The 19,731-nt window shown below is 43.4% G+C and overlaps 2 protein-coding genes across 6 annotated transcripts in view; both read left to right on the forward strand.

The window, feature by feature from the left end:
- The window catches only part of LOC311100956 (rhomboid-related protein 1-like), a gene marked incomplete at both ends in the record, with an annotated part of 59,770 nt that extends 56,936 nt beyond the window's left edge, over positions 1–2,834 (forward strand). The window contains one exon of the mRNA XM_084141939.1: positions 2,563–2,834. Within this exon, the coding sequence (XP_083998065.1) occupies positions 2,563–2,834 (272 nt within the window). The remainder of the gene's footprint in view (positions 1–2,562) is intronic.
- A 10,954-nt stretch (positions 2,835–13,788) lies between these two features.
- LOC311100948 (GATOR2 complex protein WDR24-like) overlaps positions 13,789–19,731 on the forward strand; it is a 29,173-nt gene continuing 23,230 nt past the window's right edge. For 2 of the 5 annotated variants that reach the window (XM_084141925.1, XM_084141928.1), the window contains exons 1-11: positions 13,816–14,124; positions 14,573–14,695; positions 15,271–15,332; positions 15,705–16,188; positions 16,423–16,600; positions 16,779–17,451; positions 17,579–17,688; positions 17,780–17,895; positions 18,554–18,658; positions 18,838–19,175; positions 19,480–19,664. In XM_084141925.1, coding sequence (XP_083998051.1) covers positions 15,708–16,188; positions 16,423–16,600; positions 16,779–17,451; positions 17,579–17,688; positions 17,780–17,895; positions 18,554–18,658; positions 18,838–19,175; positions 19,480–19,664 — 2,186 coding nt within the window. In that variant the 5' untranslated portion in view covers positions 13,816–14,124; positions 14,573–14,695; positions 15,271–15,332; positions 15,705–15,707. Of the gene's footprint in view, positions 14,125–14,572; positions 14,696–15,270; positions 15,333–15,704; positions 16,189–16,422; positions 16,601–16,778; positions 17,452–17,578; positions 17,689–17,779; positions 17,896–18,553; positions 18,659–18,834; positions 19,176–19,479; positions 19,665–19,731 lie in introns of all 5 variants that reach the window. The other 3 variants (XM_084141924.1, XM_084141927.1, XM_084141926.1) reach the window with 3 other exon arrangements.

A 19,731-nucleotide genomic window follows, 5' to 3' on the forward strand; every position in this document is an offset into this window, starting at 1 on the left:
TACTTTTGGTCTCTTTGTTGCCTCTCTGATTAATGCCCTCCTTGCCTGGTCTGTGAGTTTTGGTGGGCGGCCCTCTCTTGGCAGGTTTGTTGTGGTGCCATATTCTTTCCATTTATTAATAATGATTTAATGGTGCTCCGTGGGATGTTCAATGTTTCGGATATTTTTTTATAACCCAACCCTGATCTGTACTTCTCCACAACTTTGTCCCTGACCTGTTTGGAGAGCTCCTTGGTCTTCATGGTGCCGCTTGCTTGGTGGTGCCCCTTGCTTAGTGGTGTTGCAGACTCTTGGGCCTTTCAGAACAGGTGTATATATACTGAGATCATGTGACAGTTCATGTGACACTTAGATTGCGCACATGTGGACTTTATTTAAGTAATTATCTGACTTCTGAAGGTAATTGGTTGCACCAGATCTTATTTAGGGGCTTCATAGCAAAGGGGGTGAATACATATGCACGCACCACTTTTTAGTTATTTATCTTTTAGAAATTATTATTATTATTATTTTCATTTCACTTCACCAATTTGGACTATTTTGTGTATGTCCATTACATGAAATCCAAATAAAAATCAATTTAAATTACAGGTTGTAATGCAACAAAATAGGAAAAACGCCAAGGGGGATGAATACTTTTGCAAGGCACTGTATGTCCCCTCCATCTGTCCCTCGTCTGACCATACCTCAGCCTAGTCTATCCTTAGCCATAACCCTATCCGTTAACATAGCCTTAGCAAAGCCCTAGTCTTGGCCAGAAGTGTAACTCTTATGTAATCTGCACCCTTGCTTTTGCCTTCTACTGAACTGTACTCAAAACCATAAACCTATCTGCCAAATCCCACATTTCCACTGATATTGATACAATATACTTTATTGTCCATTTACATGGAAATTTGTTTTGTGATGTCAGCACACAAATACACAAACACAACACAATATATTACAGTAAGGAAAACTGGAAAGTTAGTACACAAGTCACAAATGTACATTTTCATATATCAAAGTCTCTGTGGCCTACTGTTCGACCGTGTATTGGGCCTGCATCTCTCCCACTGTTCAGTAGCCTTTTTAAAATGTATTTATTTAACCTTTATTTAACCAGGTAGGCCAGTTGAGAACAAGTTCTCATTTACAACTGCGACCTGGCCAAGATAAAGCAAAGCAGTGCGATAAAAACAACAACACAGAGTTACATATGGGGTAAACAAAAACATACAGTCAATAACACAATAGAAAAATAGAAAATCTATATACAGTGTGTGCAAATGTAGTAAGTTATGGAGGTAAGGCAATAAATAGGCCATAGTGCAAAATAATTACAATTTAGTATTAACACTGGAGCAATAGATGTGCAGAAGATGATGTGCAAATAGAGATACTGGGGTGCAAATGAGCAAAATAAATAAAAATATGGGGATGAGGTAGTTGGGTGGGCTAATTACAGATGGGCTGTGTACATGTGCAGTGATCAGTAAGCTGCTCTGACAACTGATGCTTAAAGTTAGTGAGGGAGATAAGAGTCTCCAGCTTCAGAGATTTTTGCAGTTCGTTCCAGTCATTGGCAGCAGAGAATTGGAAGGAATGGCGGCCAAAGGAGGTGTTGGCTTTGGGGATGACCAGTGAGATATACCTGCTGGAGTGCATACTACGGGTGGGTGTTGCTATGGTGACCAACGAGCTAAGATAAGGCGGGGAGTTGCCTAGCAGTGATTTATAGATGACCTGGAGCCAGTGGGTTTGGCAACGAATATGTAGTGAGGGCCAGCCAACGAGAGCGTACAGGTGGGTAGTATATGGGGCTTTGGTGACAAAACGGATGGCACTGTGATAGACAACATCCAATTTGCTGAGTAGAGTGTTGGAGGCTATTTTGTAAATGACATCGCCGAAGTCAAGGATCGGTGGGATAGTCACGAGGGCATGTTTAGCAGCATGAGTGAAGGAGGCTTTGTTGTGAAATAGGAAGCCGATTCCAGATTTAACTTTGGATTGGAGATGCTTAATGTGAGTCTGGAAGGAGAGTTTACGGTCTAACCAGACACCTAGGTATTTGTAGTTGTCCACATATTCTAAGTCAGACCCGCCGAGAGTAGTGATTCTAGTCGGGCGGGTGGGTGCAAGCAGCGTTCGATTGAAGAGCATGCATTTAGTTTTACTAGCATTTTAAGAGCAATTGGAGGCTACAGAAGGAGTGTTGTATGGCATTGAAGCTCGTTTGGAGGTTTGTTAACACAGTGTCCAATGAAGGACCAGATGTATATAAAATGGTGTCGTCTGCGTAGAGGTGGATCTGAGAGTCACCAGCAGCAAGAGCGACATCATCCGGAAGGTGGTGAGTCACTCACCACCTTCCGGAGACATTTGAAACCCCACCTCTTTAAGGAATACCTGGGATAGGATAAAGTCATCCTTCTACCCCCCCCCGCCCCCCCCTAAATGACGTAAATGTAAATGTAAATTGATATAGACAGAGAATAGAGTCGGCCCGAGAATTGAACCCTGTGGCACCCCCATAATGGAGGAGGAGATTAAAACTTCCTCCTCTCCTTTCCATTTCAGTGAGTTCGGAGGTGGGCCGTGCCGTGTGGCTGCGCTTCTCCCCACCCTTGCCCTCTTCAGGGCCCCAGCCCAGCTTCATGGCCCACCTATCGGGGGCGGTGGTAGGCATCAGCATGGGCCTGCTCATCCTGCGCAGCTATGAGGAGAGCCTGCAGAAGCAGTGCTCCTGGTGGGTCATCGTCTTCTCCTTCATCACGTTCCTTCTTTTTGCCATCTTCTGGAACATCTTCGCCTACGAGCTGCTGGGGGTGCAGCTCCCGCCCGCTCCCTGACACCAAGAAGCTCCCTCCCACCTATTACATTGTCCCTGTCATTGTCATATGTCAAGACCCATCCCCTTTACCATATTATTTTCCTGTCTGCTCAGCCAACCTCCCGACAACACCATTCAAAACACAAGAAGTTATTTAATTTAAAACTGTACAGAGCAGTAATTTTTCTTTCCATGTACCCATATCATCAAAGAATGATATCTGTTTTGTGGTGGGAGGGAATTTGGTAGCAACATATGCAGGTGAAAGCTGTGTGGCTCTCTTCATATCCTCATTGTGGAGCAGCTATGTAAAAAGGTAATCCCTTTTGTCTTTTGTGTTGAAGTTTTACCCACTAAGAGGTCGAACCTGTCAGTGAGCCATTTTGATTAATACCCATGCAGCTTCAGTTCTCCTGTGTTCAGAGTGGGTTCATGAACCTCTAGGTGCTTCTTACTGGACAGGTATGTGTTCTGTCAGTATCCCTCACTGCCCCTTTTAAAGCCATGAGGCAGTAGGGCACCAGTGTTCTATTGCTCAACATGCACCTAAACACAAGATCTACACTGTGGAATAATAATAGGGATTCACAGGAAAAGGGATTACAATGTAACAAGGCATGCAGCTAGGAAGTATAGAGGTGGAAAAGACAAGAGGGGAGAGGGAAGAAATAAATGCTGAAACTGTGACATCCTTTCTCCTCACCATCACCACTGTGGCGCTCATGTCCCTAGTAGCCATTGTCACTCTCCTTTTCCACCCAACCGAAATGCTTCAGCAGGTTAGCATAATCTCTACCAGTACCATATGCTAACCTGCTAAAGCAACAGCATCTAATGCTAGAGGGTCGAAACTAAAACGCTTGCCCTGTGCTCCCCGGACACACCAGCCCTCACCCTTCTCCTGTGTCGCCGTCTCCAAGAACAACCACTGTCTGATGCTGTAAGTCAGTGTGGGAACGCAAAGAGAAAGACGCATACACTGGCCTCTGTCAATTCTCACTCTAACAGACTGAACTGGGGAGGGAAACTGACATGTTATCATCGCCTGACCTCTGACCTCCGTGTCCCAGCGGGCATTGGGGTCGGTCTGTCAAGGCCCAGTTTATACCTCAGTGTCTCATTCTTAGGGACTGTACACTTTTGTAAAGGAATGTAAGCATAAAAAATGAGTGTTAATCATTTCTTTCTGTTTTTCCTTTGATAGTGGATGTGTATATTATATGTTCATAGTTAAGAGTATATTTATTTGTATTTTTTCCTTGTTTGGGAAAACAATAGAAGAAAATGTTTCAAATGGTGCAGACTTAATACTATGATTGTTCTTATGATTACTTACATTTACATTTTTGTCATTTAGCAGACGCTCTTATCCAGAGCGACTTACAGGAGCAATTAGGGTTAAGTGCCTTGCTCAAGGGCACAGACAGATTTTTCACCTAGTTGGCTCGGGGATTAGAACCAGCGACCTTTCGGTTACTGGCACAACGCTCTTAACCACTAAGCTACCCTTACAATACAGCTTTGTTCCTCTGAAAATAATTGGCGAGCAGAAATCCCTGGTTACTATGACGAATGAACACCAATGACGCATGTTACACTTGTCTTTATAAATCTTAGTGCTTTACAGAATAAGCCATAGAAGAACCAATTCAACATAGACATGGAAAACAAAGGATGAGTGAAAACAGTCAGTGACTGATTGCTGGCATATGTTTTGGTGAATGTTTCTGCCGTGTAGTCGTCATTAAGGTCAAAGCTGATAATAAATATATATGAGTTAGGTGGTAAATGAAAAACAGGATGACAAAGCCAAACTTTGTGCAAGAACATGCTTGAGAAATGCTTGACTGTTAAATATTTGTTGTTAAACACATCTTAACAACTTGGTTGACAGATAGAATATTTAGACACAGCATTACTGTATGGTTGACAGATTCCAAATTGCCCCAGTGTGGTGATGTCTGACTAGTATTTTTTGGTTAAAGACACATTTTGGATAGAGAAACCTGCCACAAATTAGCTCATTGTCTGAACCAAGCATTTGCTAAACTTGAAATTCAAATTACTTATGTATTATATTTTTTTCAGTTTGTAGGCTAATTCATGTGGAAGCGTTCTTCTGACTGCTTTAGAAACGTTTTAGTTGTCAATGTTGACAGTTGGTCTCAGACATAATCCTCAGCATACATGATTGTCACGGACAGATGATACTGATGAAACTATAGAATCCATAGGACATTAACCCAGAAAAGGCATTGAGGCCTACATAAGGGCTAGACACTAAATATTGATGTTATTGTAAAACATATAAAACTGTTAATAGGAGTAGGAACCTTCCCGGGAATGACAAAAGCTGAAGTACAAGGTACAAGCTTCTATTTCCCCACCCTTAAAAACACACCCAGGTCTCAGTTGTTATTTGTCAACTGTAGTTGTTCTTAAATTAATGTATGATCAGTCTCAAATAAGTCTCCAATTCTGTATTCATAGACATGTTCATTTATTCTCTTTCCACCATGGCGTATGAGACAGCCGTCGGAGGAATTAAGAAGTGCATATATCTTAATTAAGCAGGCAGAGAAGAGTCGACGGGAGTAGTTTATTACCCGTCTGTAAGCCAAATTACCTGGCCTTGGGCTGCATCCAAACACAGCAGTACTAACAACACATCTTCTACAAAAGCCCATCCAATCCCACTCTCCTTTTGGCTGAGACGCCCTCTGCTTTCCACCCAGACATCCGAGGATCTGGGGGGAGAGGCATGAATGCTGTGATGAAGGAGCAAGTGTCATCTACAGGCTGACATATGTGACAGCTTTAGATGGTTCCAATGTGTGTCTGTGAGCGATGGAGGGAGAGGGGGGTACAGAGGAGGAGGAGTGGAGATGGCCCCACTCATAAAACACCACCGGGGTCATAAAGCAACTGTGTGTGCCTTCATATCTTGTCTTATACCCATCACAACGTCTCGGGCGTCAGAAGTGATGTATGGCTGTTACGTGGGGTTCTGTTCTACCAGGACCCGGGGCTCCACCACTGTAAACATGATATATTTTTCTTTAAGTAAATGTGACAGGCTGCATGATGTTGATTTAATTGCTGTCTTTTATGTAACATATTTGTTTTCATCGACATAGGGTGGCCTGGGTGAAGAATAGCATGAGTAGGATAGGGGCCAGCCAACCATACCATGTGATCTATTATATCAATGATGCTCTATTGTTTAGAACCCCACCACCACATCTTTAGTGAGTGGTCTACTGACCCCCTTCACATACACTATATATACAAAAGTATGTGGACACCCCTTCAAATTAGTGAATTTGGCTATTTCAGCCACACCCGTTGCTGACAGGTGTATAAAATCGAGCACACAGCTATACAATCTCCATAGACAAACATTGGCAGTAGAATGGCCTTACAGAAGAGCTCAGCGATGTTCAACGTGGCACCGTCAAAGGATGCCACTTTTCCAACAAGTCAGTTCGTCAAATCTCTGCCCTGCTAGAGGTGCCCCGGTCAACTGTAAGTGCTGTTATTGTGAAGTGGAAACATCTAGGAGCAACAACGGCTCAGCTGTGAAGTGGTAGGCCACACAAGCTCACAGAACGGGACCACCAAGTGCTGAAGCGCGTAAAAATCGTCTATCCTCGGTTGCAACACTCACTACAGAGTTCCAAACTGCCTCAAGAATCTACATCAGCACAATAACTGTTCGTCGGGAGCTTCATGAAATGGGTTTCCATGGCCGAGCAGCCGCACACAAGCCTAAGATCACCATGCGCAATGCCAAGGGTCTGCTGGAGTGGTATAAAGTGCGCCGCCATTGGACTCTGGAGCAGTGGAAACGCGTTCTCTGGAGTGATGAATCACGCTTCACCATCTGGCAGTCCGACGGACGAATCTGGGTTTGGCGGATGCCAGGAGAAAGTTACCTGCCCCAATGCATAGTGCCAACTGTAAAGTTTGACGGAGGAGGAATAATGGTCTGGGGCTGTTTTTCATGGTTCGGGCTAGGCCCCTTAGTTCCAGTGAAGGGAAATCTTAACGCTACAGCATACAATAACATTCTAGACGATTCTGTGCTTCCAACTTTGTTCAACAGTTTGGGGAAGGCCCTTTCCTGTTTCAGCATGACAATGCCCCCATGCACAAAGTGAGGTCCATACAGTAATGGTTGGTGTAGATCGGTGTGGAAGAACTTGACTGGCCTGCACAGAGCCCTGACGTCAACCCCATCGAACACTTTTGGGATGAATTGGAACGCAGACTGCGAGCCAGGCCTAATCGCCCAACATCAGTGCCCGACCTCACTAATGCTCTTGTGGCTGAATGGAAGCAAGTCCAAGCAACAATGTTCCAACATCTAGTGGAAAGCCTTCCCAGAAGAGTGGAGGCTGTTATAGCAGCAAAGGGGAGACCAACTCTATATTAATGCCCATGATTTTGGAATGAGATGTTCGACAAGCAGGTGTCCCACATACTTTTGGTTATGTAGTGTATTTGTCAGTGTCCATGAATAGCCTAACATTTTGAAAGAAGGATCGTTGTTGAACCACGTCACCATTAAAGGACGTCACTGTTAAAACCAATGATGTATATAATCCCTGGATTGCTGATGCTACAGTATGTATTGGCCAATGACAGGCTTTGAAGTCACTGGTCGGCCATATTGGCACTCCTCAGAAAAGCAGTCCTCAATAAGAATGAATGGAATTCTACAGTATTTCAATTTAATGTTTCAAGGACAGAATTACAGGTATTTAAGTATTTTTTGGTTGTAGTGGGGACAGTAACATTAGTACTGTCTAAAAATTATACTTTAAGGAAAATAAAAAAAAATGTATTTGCATGTTAAGGTCATATATAATTTAAAAGTATGCATTAAAGTGACTGTAATAGAATAAATGTGGCAAAAACAAATGTAGACATGAATAAATGCATTTCTATAGCTTACAAAATATTTTTTACAACGGTTGGGGAGTGCCAAGGTGTGGTGCCTTCAAAACAGCGTCCCCTGGTATTCATCTAGAATGTGTATATATATATATATATATATATATATATATATATATATATATATATATATATATATATATATAATATAAATATATATATATATATATATATATATAAATATATATATATATATATATATATATAAATATATATAAATCATTGGTTAAAACAAAGAGTGGGACCAACATACCACCTTGCCATGTGCCCTCCATTTTCCTTGGATGCATCAACCCCCTAGTTGACATCATTCTATGGGGCCGTTCTCAAACCACTTTCCGTGTTCATCCTTTCTGTGTTCATGTCTAAATGCAACATAACTTTTGTAGCAAGCATATTGGAGATTTATACTGTTATTAGATATTCCAGACTCTTGTGTTTTCTCATAAGTGAGCTTTTTTGCACTTGTTGTAATGTGGTAAACTGACATGTCATCGTGCCAAAATGTTATAGTGACATTTTTTCTTAATGTTTTCATAGGTATTACCTCCTTACCCCAATTTTTTGTGCTCTTATGGATAATGCCTTGTTACAACTAGTGCGTCTACATCCTAAACTTAGCAATGGGAGAGGGGGCTTGGCTTTTGCGTTTGTGTGTGATTAAAGGCATCAGGTTATGAGGGTCACTGCACTGCATCACTGATCTGATCTTTGTATAGTATGGATATGTAGATCAACCAACCTTAATGATATCAATATGCAGTACCTGCTCTAAGCTGATGCTTGTGAACAAGCAGGTTGCCTTCTCCCAGTGCATGTCAATGCTGTACTACTTGAACATGGGGTACTTTAATGTAGTACTGTATGAGGCAGGCTACTGTAGCTAATTAGACAGATAAACTGCTATTTTAAATAAGAATCAAAGCAAGCAAACCAGCGCAATACTTTTTCAGTATCAACTTCTAATATGAAATAATTTGAGCGCAGTGGAGTCCACACATGGTTTGTCCAACATACAACTATCCCCAGTGCTGAAAAGTTATCCAAGTTGTTTTCATCCATCTCTAGACCGTTAGAATACCAGTATATGGAGGTTTTGAATGCGGAATATGGTACAGTAGTTATGGATAACTGAGGCAGTTTGGTTTATGGTCATATGTGTGCTGCTGTGGTAGTTTTCACTGGCTGTTCTCTTGCATTGATAAAAATGTTGGCAAGCTTAGGAGGTTGAGTCTCCAAATCCAGACCAGAGGTAGTACCAAAACAGCGTTTACAAAAAATGAATAAAAAATGAATAGAGTGGGTATTTTTCTCTGGGTCACAAAATGTATGTAAATATGGATAGTTTATATTAAAGTCCTCATTAATTATTTCATGATGTAATGTACTTTTTAAATGTTCTGAACTGAACTATTTTATATTGTATATATTTATGTTTTATTTTGTACTGCTCATTGTCCTTGCTTTAATTTCGGAACAATACGAATAAAGAACAATACTGTGGAAATGTCTCATCTTCCCACTGCTATATTACTAGCCTCCTTGTCTGTCAGGGTTGAGTGTAGATGTGGTGTGGAATCATGCGCAGGACACACAGAGGCTTCGTACTGACGTCTTTAGTGAAGACAAAAGAACAAGCCAAACACGGCAACAGGCAACCAGGCAGGCAAGCGAACTTTACGCAACTCGGTAAAGTGCAAAAACAAAGGTGCACAAAGTGCGGAACTCTCTCTAAACTAAATACAGAGAGAACATAAACGAACTAGCACACAACGTGACAACGAACAATTACACACAACACATGACAAAACTCAAGAGAACTATATAGGACGCATAATGAACACTAACAAGGAACAGGTGTAACAAAACAGACAAAACCAATCAAACATCGAAACATAGAACGGTGGCAGCTAGTACTCCGGAGACGACGACCGTCGAAGCCTGCCCGAACAAGGAGAAGGAGCAGCCTCGGCCGAAACCGTGACATTGTCCTTGTACATATCATCAAGTGGGCACTGGGCACTACACATTGTGGGTACATGGGGTCATCTAGTAAAGACAGTGCCAGATGCAAAATCAATCCTGTTTAATATCAAAGATTTATTTGCAAGTTACACTATAAAAAATATACCGTAGACATACCGTAAAGACAAAATACTGTATTGCCATGATGTTGAGGTAGCCTTCTTTCATCAGTCATATTCTCCATAGTTAAGTTAAAGGCTTAACAAGGTTGTTTGTTGAAGTAAAACCGGGTTTACAGGGTCTCTTAGCTGGCCTGACATTGGTCTCTGGGTCTGTCTTATTGCTGAGGCTGCTCTCAAGATTGATGTCCTTCATCAGGGGGAGCTGCAGCTGATTGGCTACAGCCCATTCCCACAAACACAGCTCCACCCTATGGGGCGTCCATTTCTGGTCGCTGTCCACTGAGCAAGATGGAGGAGGTGGGTCAACAAACAACATCAGCATAGACTACAGCACGGGGTTTCCACATCCCAGGTACAGTATCTCCTGTCTCTCACACAAACATACCAGGAGGGGCCATATTGCACATGGAGCAATACTACAATGTTGCAGATAGATAATATTTGGACCCACTGAATATGTATCCACAAATGTGCATTCCAGTGCACAGACTCACAATCTCACCCAGTTGCTATCTCACCTTTGTTAAGTGTTTGTGTGTGTGAAGCCATCTTGTTCAGATAGAGCGCATAGTGTCTTGCTGTGTACTGGATAGGCCTCAGTCCAGGGATACTTTCAACAGCCTTGTCGGCCATGAACGCTGCTTGCTCCGGAGCTCTTGGTGCCAAAACAGCTGGAACAAAATGGACTGTCAGAGATAGGCCAAGTTAAGCTGTGCCCCTGACCAGATTCCGGATATTTCCTGAATATTAACTACAGGGTAGGGAACCCTCGTCTATTAAGGCTGCAGTGTGAGCTTTGTTCAGTGTGCTTAATCCGATTGAGTAGGCCTAAATCAATTTATCCCATTAAGAGCGGCACTGAACCAACTTTGTCTAGGTGACTTCTTTTCAACTTTTGATAAGAAAAAATATCTAAAAAAGCATTTTCCACTCCAGACCCCTGCCCTGGCCCCTGGGTGCTGCTGACCTGAGGCGGTGGCTGAGCTCTTTAAGTAACCATCTGTCTTGGGTAACCATACCAAACGTAACATATCATACTAATTTGCATGTCCCGGATTCCTACTATTTTACGTCTAGTCTATGAGACCATGCTGGTTCAACAGTTAATGTTACAATTGTATGACATTTTGTAACGAGTTTTCGGCACGGAGGAGAGATTCGGAAATTGCAGCGAGTAGTGCGGATGGAATTGAGGAAAATGAGAAAAAGTTGGTGAAGCAACAGCTGTGCTGGAATGAGAACAATATGGGTGTCAGATAGTATGGAGCTGGAGGATGACTGTCAAGGTTCGGAATGGTTGGTAGTGGAAAGACATAGGAAGAAGAGAGATCGTGATACAGAAAGCAGTGGAGCATCTGGTAAAGAAACTATAAAGAGGGCCAAGGTAGGAAGCATGAGTAATGATGTGTTGGAGTGGAATGTGGTGATAGTGTTTGATGAGACCACAGGGCCTCACTTACACCCTATCCGACTAACTATTGCCATAGAGAAAGAGGTAGGTGAAGTCAAATTAGTTTGGTTCATTGGAAATGGTAGATTGTTCATATGTTGTGGTAGCCAGGCTCAGCAAGAGAATATTCTGAAAATGGAAAAGCTTAATGGGAAGAAGTGTAAAAGCCATGCCCCTGGTGCTTATGCTAGATAGAGGGGAGTCATCACGGGGGTCCAAGTATCTATGTCCAAAGATGATATTAAAGAAAATGTGAAGGGAGGAAGAGTGATTGAGGCCAAAAGGTTGATCAGTAGGAAAGAAGGTCAAAGAAGTGAAAGCCTATCAGTGCTGCTGTGGTTTGAGAAGGTTATGCCTGGGAAAGTACAGATAGGATTCCTTAGTTTCAATGTCAGAGAATTTGTCCCATCCCCATTGCGGTATTTTAAATGCCAAAGAATGGGACATGTAGCTGTTCAATGTAAAGGAAGGAAAAGATGTGCCAAGTGTGGAGGGGAACATGATTACGGTGAATGTGGGAGCAATGTGAAGGTTAAGTGTTGTAATTGTGTGGGGGAACATAGTGCAGCATTTGGTGGATGCCAGGTGCAGAGAGAGGCTAGAGAGTCTCAGAGATATAGAATGAGTCATGATGTATCATATGCAGAGGCTGTAAGACAGATTGGTGGAACTACCGTGTGGAATGATGGAACTTCCATGGCTGCTCCTGTACTAAGTGGACCTAATGTCAGGGCTGGGTCATTCCTAGTAGGGGGTGCCTTTTCTGTCCCCAGGAAATATCAGTTCTTATTTACTGTAAAATGTGGATTCCAAAAGGCTTTAAATATAATGTCAGGTGTCCTTTACCTTAAAAACACCAAATATGGATCCTGAAAGGGAATTTTATGCATTTTAAACACTTTTTGTCAGTGGATGTAGGCGTTTTTGCCATGTCCCCAGGTGTTATTTATCAACTTCCACAAGAAATATAAGCCTTAAAATAATAACTTCTTTAACATCTTTCTTCATTATTTTATAGTCCTAGTTAAAGTATCTTTCATCAATAACATTTTTTTCATGATTACTGTATTTTTTATTATTTTATTTAAGATTTTCTGTGTGTCCCTGATACCACTTTCCACCCTGTTAGTTTTTTTGTAATTCTCCATTTAAGAAAACAACCCCTTCCTACAATGACACCATTTTCAGGAAGTGTCATAATTTATTTGGTGGGAAAACAATAGTGCGAAGCTAAATAAATATGAACACTCAGTTTTATCTATTTGTCCATGTTTCATGTTGTTAGTCTGTATGTCACACTCATACATTTCCACCCTGTTAGGCTAAATTATATAGGAAAAAATAATACAATAAAAATGTTAAAATATGTTTGATAGAGAAGTTAAAATCTTGTTAATAATAATATGCCATTTAGCAGACGCTTATATCCAAAGCGACTTACAGTCATGCGTGCATAGATTTTTTGTGTATGGGTGGTCCCAGGGATCGAACCCACTACCTTGTCGTAACAAGCGCCGTGCTCTACCAGCTGAGCTACAGAGGACCAAGTGTTTACCGTTATGCTAGCTCAATCTTGCTCACTCACGGAGCTATGACTAATTTAGGCTAAAAATGTCTACACTGTTAGGTTCCACCTGTCAGGATTATGCACCTAACAAATTGGAAAATGTCCCCAAAATTTTTTTACGGGCCTGAGCTTGATCAATATGTTTTTCTGAAAGTCAAGCATCCTTTTTCTGATAGAATATATATATTTTTTTTTATATACAAACATTTTTCCAAAAGTAATGAGGTCCAAATCGCACCGCATTGTAGGAATGACCGGGCTGGTGTTTCTGCTTGTCCTGGCATGGCTTGGACGCCTGTTCAGAAATCTTGCACTCATGAATGTACGGTGTCAAAGGACACTTTGATAATGAATAAAGTTGACTTCATAGCTTTTATTAGGAAGGTTATCAATACGACTCGGGTTGTGGAAAGCAGAAATGCCAGGTTGAAGGTTATTGTGGAGATGGTAAAAGAGATATTGGGGGTAACAGATGTTAATTTGAAATGGTTGTTGACATGCTGAACATGTGGTGTTTCAGCATGATAAAATCAAGTTTAATGGGGTAGGGGGGTTGGGGAGAGTTTTTTGGGGGGAGGGGAAGGGTGTGGTAGAAATTAGTAGGGATTTATTTGGATTTTATTTTATTTCATGGTAGTACAGAATTGGCCAGATCTTGATTGATCGTACATTCCAGCACAGTAGGTGTCGTCATGCACTTAAACGATAGTTTGTGGATCGCCATGAAATCGAAGAAGAAGAAGAAGCAGAATAAGAAGAATGATGATGATGATGATGATGAATTTATTCCTTTTAGAGCACGTACTTCCGTTTTGCAATGCTTGTTTTTGCTAGATTCATGGGAATGACACTTACAACTTCCGGTTCTACAGTGCGGCGAACCATTTTTTTTCTTTCAGAAGCAAGGTTAGTCCTACAAAATTAGGGCCAATTATTGTGCACTGAAAACATTTATGTAGAGAAATAAGAGTAATTTTCTCGTCACAATAATGTTCTGAATATGTTAGTAAAAGATTTAGCGACATTGGTCATCCGACTGTGACGTTGCAACTAGCTACTTTAGCAAGCTAGCTACCTAGCTTTGTATCCGGCTCCCAGGTGATTTCTACCTGCATATTAGAAGATAAATGTTCGATATTGATGTGCATTCATTGGCTGTGTGTCTCAGTCATGTTGTGCTTGGTGTAAGGTAATTCTGAGAACATAAACATACATTTGCATGACAGTCACCCTAGCCAGATGCTATCTAGTTTAGCTATGTTTATATCAACACTTCAAATGACAGTCAACTTCCCTAAACATTGCAAAGTTTAGTGGCTACATTGTTTTAAGCAATTGATGTAAATCTCAGACTTATGCACCTTGATTTAGTTAGTTTGGTAGAACTGGAATTCATCACAAGGTTAACAGGCCATATTTATGTTTGTTTATGTTGTTAAACTCATGCTCTCCCATATACCAGACCTGACCATAGGTCGTGGTCATGCAAATGTCATCATCAACAATTACTCTGGCTTAGGGACCCAAATGTCAAAGTATGGTGTGTGTGTGTCCACAGACTGTGCAGCATAATTAGCTTTAGTACAGAGTACAGCTGCATAAACCATAACAAGGCTCTCCCTCCCCTCCTCTTTCAGCACCTCAGTGTGTCATTCTTTGCTGTGGTCCAACCTCAACCAGGGCCCCTCTGTTATAATCACGCAGGACTCTGGAGAGCTGGGAGCATTAAGCAGTCCGTCATGCACCTCCGGCAAATGGAGGTGAATATTCTCTTAAGCCATTTTATAGAAGACTATTGGGTTGTAGGTAAGCTGTTTTGGTAAAACTAAATGTGAATGTTAAATCTCATTGCAATATTTGTGTCCGCACCAGTGATGTATCAGTGTAGCTACTCTTGAGAGATAACTTTGAAATGGCATATTATTATTATTATTATTATCTTGAAGAGTTGCTATGACAGTCAGGCTTTTTGTACCAGCTTGGACATCAGCACCTGAATAGGAAGGAACTCTGTCTCAGTAGAGACTGGTTAGGCCTTGGTTCTATCCATGGCTGGCTGGTTGGAGCAAAAACCTACAGACACTATTAAGTGGGTTACCTTTCTCAGCTCTATAACATGAACATATAAGTGTGGATGATTGTTGAAGTGGATGATTTCTTAATACAATTTTTGTACTTTTTAGATTTGCGTGTATTGTTAGATATTACTGCACTGTTGGAGCTAGGAACACAAGCATTTCGCTACACCCGCAATAACATCTGCTAAATATGTGTATGCGACCAATACAATTTGATTTGTTGAAGTGATGATAATGTCCTTTTTCTTCTCTGACAGGACTGTATGAAGAGGCCTCCGTGTTTCTTTAGAGGCTGAGAGGACCACCGCTGCTATTTAGAGTAAGTCCATTGGAATGAATTAGAGAGAGATTACAGGGTCATATAAATATGTGACAGACCACTGCCAGCAGCACAGTTGAAGTACCAAACTGAGCTCTCCTCATAGGTGATAGGTGTAGTGCCATCTTCTGGTGGAACTAGGGGCATTCTTTTAGAATTTCCCAATATAATTTCCCAATAAGCTAGAAAGGCTTTGTCCATGTATTAGAAATGTGGCGGTTGTTGTTGAATGCTGTCCTGGTTCTGACTTTGCCATTGAAAGCCAGTTATTTGCAATGTGCATTACCAATTTTTGTTTGCTTGTGGTATACCTCTGCTGCTTTGAGTCAGCACCTTCCCTAAACCCAACCGCCCTTCTGTGTCCCCAACCAGGCCATGGAGAAGATGTCGCGGGTCACCACGGCCCTGGGCAGCAGCGCCATCAGCGGGCGCACCATGTTCTGCCACTTGGACGCGCCCGCCAACGCCATCAGTGTGTGCCGCGATGCCACGCAGGTGGTGGTGGCCGGCCGCAATATCTTCAAGATCTACGGCTTGGAGGAGGAGCAGTTTGTGGAGAAGCTCAACCTGCGTGTGGGCCGCAAGCCCTCGCTCAACTTCAGCTGTGCCGACGTCATGTGGCACCAGATGGAGGAGAACCTGCTGGCCACGGCTGCCACCAATGGGGCGGTGGTCACCTGGAACCTGGGCAAGCCGTCGCGCAACAAGCAGGACCAGCTGTTCACCGAGCACAAGCGCACAGTCAACAAGGTGTGCTTCCACCCCACCGAAGTCTACATGCTGCTTAGTGGCTCCCAGGATGGCTACATGAAGTGCTTCGACCTGCGCAAGAAAGAGTCTGTCAGCACTTTCTCAGGTATGTGTGTGGGTAGTTGTTGCACTCTTTGAGGATGAACACAGGAGTAACACCTTAAAAATACCTTCCTCCAGGAATTCCTCTGGGCTACAAAACAAACAGCACCTTATTAGTTACCACTGTCTGAAATGACATTTTTCAGACAGTGGCTTAAACAGCACATTTGACATATGACATGGTAATGAACCTGGCCTGAGGACATTATTTGAATTTTTTCTATGTTATTTCTCTCAGGTCAGTCAGAGAGCGTAAGAGATGTTCAGTTCAGCATGAAGGATTACTTTACTTTCGCTGCTTCCTTTGAGAACGGTAACGTCCAGCTGTGGGACATACGGAGGCCAGACCGGTATGAGAGGATGTTCACAGCCCACACCGGACCTGTGTTTTGCTGTGACTGGCACCCCGATGACAGGTAGGGAGAGGCTTTAGAGAAACTTTAGTGAAAGGCATGTCGATACATGTTGAAAAAACATTGATATTTGCATTGGTTGACCATTCATCTAAAGTGAATTTGCTTTAGATACAGTAATTGTTCTTGCTTACAGTGTGGCTGTATTGTACATTGCTAATGTATTGGCCTCTGTCTGCAGGGGCTGGCTGGCCACTGGTGGCCGGGACAAGATGGTGAAGGTGTGGGACATGACCACCAACCGGGCCAAGGAGATCTACTGCGTCCAGACTATCGCCTCGGTGGCCCGGGTCAAGTGGCGTCCAGAGAGGAAATGGCACCTGGCCACCTGCTCCATGATGGTGGACCACAACATCTACGTGTGGGACGTCCGGAGGCCCTTCATCCCCTTTGCCACCTTCGAGGAGCACAAGGACGTGACCACGGGCATCGTGTGGCGCCACCAGCACGACCCCTACTTCCTGTTGTCAGGTTCCAAGGACAGCACGCTCTACCAGCACATGTTCAAGGACGCCAGCCGGCCCGTAGACCGGGCCAACCCTGAGGGGCTGTGCTTCGGCCTGTTTGGCGACCTGGCCTTTGCCGCCAAGGAGAGCCTCATCAGTGGCGACGCCAACAGGAAGCCGTACCCGGGTGGCGACCGCCGCTACCCCATCTTCTTCTTCAAGAAGCCCGACCTGACGGAGCAGTTTGCCCACGTGTCCAGCGCCCTCAGCGTGTTCGAGTCATCTCTGGAGAGCAGGCGCATGGACTGGTTTGTCAAGACGGCGCGCCTCTACCTCCTCAGCGGTAAACCCTTCGCCGAGCTGTGCGACCACAACGCCAAGGTGGCCAAGGAGCTCAACAGACCTCAGGTCAGTCAGTCTGCCCCTTAGAGATGAGCTGTATTCATTTACATATATCTAATTCAACATTGTTGGGGAACTAAGTAGAGTTTTGATGATCAATAACAAACCTATTTCATATTTCCCCCACTTGAAGGTTTCCACTACATGGACGATGCTTCGGATCATGTTCTCAGACCCAGCGAACCTCTCAACGCCTGGTCCAAATCACATTGGCAAACTGGGCACCCTTCCTTTAATGAACAGGTACTTCCCACAGGCTTCACAAAAGCTGTATGATTGTGTGGACAAACTATAGACTAAAGTAATATCTTTCATCCTTTTTTGTCTGCCCTAGTTTCAGTATGAAGGAGATGGGGACGGAGAGCAGGCTGGACCGCAGTAAAGGAGAGAGCAGACAGGACAACATTCACCTAGAGCCTGGGAACTCGCTAATCAACAGCAACAACGACGGTGAGAGTAAACTCTAAAAACTCAAGCTGCTCCCACTTGACTGAAGAAATGAATAAACATAAACACTGAGTGTACTAAACATTAGGAACACCTTCCTAATATTGAGTTGCACCCCCTTTTGCCCTCAGAACAGCCTCAATTCGTCTACAAGGTGTTGAAAGCGTTCCACAAGGATGTTGGTCCATGGTGACTCCAATGCTTCCCACAGTTTTGTCAAGTTGGCTGGATGTCCTTTGGGTGGTGGACCATTCTTGATACACACGGGAAACTGTTGAGCGTGAAAAACCCAGCAGCGTTGCAGTTCTTCACACACGCAAACTGGTGTGCCTGGCAGCTAATACCATACCCCGTTCAAAGGCACTTAAATATTTTGTCTTGCCCATTCACCCTCTGAATGGCACACGTACACAATCCATGTCTCAATTGTCTCAAGGCTTAAAAATCCTTCGTTAACCTGTCACCTCCCCTTCATCTACACTGATTGACGTGGAATTAACAAGTGACATCAATAAGGGATCATAGCGTTTACCTGGATTCACCTGGTCAGTCTATCATGGAAAGAGCAGGTGTTCCTAATGTTTTGTACACTCAGTGTAGGTTCTTGTGAACTACATTTAGTAGTATGTGACTTACTATATAGACATTTGTCCCACTGTAGAGAATGAAGAGACAGAGGGAAGTGAGGGCCAGGCGGAGTACATGTTTGGTGACGCTGAGCTGGACGACGATGACCTCTACTCTATGGAACACGACAACCAGGCCGGTGAGTGTCTGACCCCTAAATAGATCCTATACATTCAGACTTGAACGTAGCCAATAGCCACCACTAACCTTACATGTCGAATGCCATAAAAATGTAGGTTTCAGCCATGATTGAGGGCTGGTCTATGATCTACCCCTAGTACTTTCTGAGCATGTTCTTCTCTCTGGTGTTTTCAGCAGAGGAGCAGGAGTACACGCTCCCCCAGGAGGCTTTCCCACTGCGCCACGAGATCATGGACAACCCTTCGGCGCCGGAACACCTGCAGCAGGACAAGGCCGACTCGCCGCATGCCAGCGGCAACGAGGCGGAGGTCACGTGCTTGACGCCCATCGAGTCCTTCTCCCTGATCTCAATCTCCCAGCCACTGTTCAGCCCCCACCTTCCCGTCCACTTCTTCTGCCCCGTGGTCAGGGAGATGCTGAGCCATTACGCCGAGCAGGGCGACGTGCAGATGGCTGTCTCGGTGCTCATCGTCCTGGGCGACCGCATCCGCAAGGAGATCGACGACCTCACTCAGGTCAGAGCCAGGGAGATAACAGTTGTCATAGTGTTTTATTACACTATAATAATGTTGAGAAATCTATGGTCGGTTCCTGAAGTAGAATCCAGATTCTATGATTCTGCGTTGCATGAAATTAATTGGGATGCTCTTGAGAATTCTATTTAAATGATATAACATGGCTGATTTGGTTTACAAATAACTGGTTGATAGAAAAAATAATGATGGAGATTAAGAGTCTTGGTAATCTGAATATCCTCCAAGCTGGCAAAAATGTTGTTCATTTCGGCATGTTCTAATAATAGCGGTGACCCTATTTCAGGAGCACTGGTACATGTCCTACATTGACTTGCTGCAGCGTTTCGAACTGTGGAACGTGTCCAACGAGGTCATCAAGCTGAGCACGTGCAGCGCCATCACCTGTCTGAACCAGACGTCCACCACTCTGCACGTCAACTGCAGCAACTGCAAACGGCCCATGAGCAACAGGGGCTGGATCTGTGACAGGTATAACTTAAAACCATAACATATAACTTTGACCCACCTAACACAGTAAAGGGAAAGGTTACTAACC

The sequence above is a fragment of the Coregonus lavaretus genome, assembly GCF_964263955.1.
Source record: "Coregonus lavaretus genome assembly, chromosome: 25".
Taxonomy (NCBI): domain Eukaryota; kingdom Metazoa; phylum Chordata; class Actinopteri; order Salmoniformes; family Salmonidae; genus Coregonus; species Coregonus lavaretus.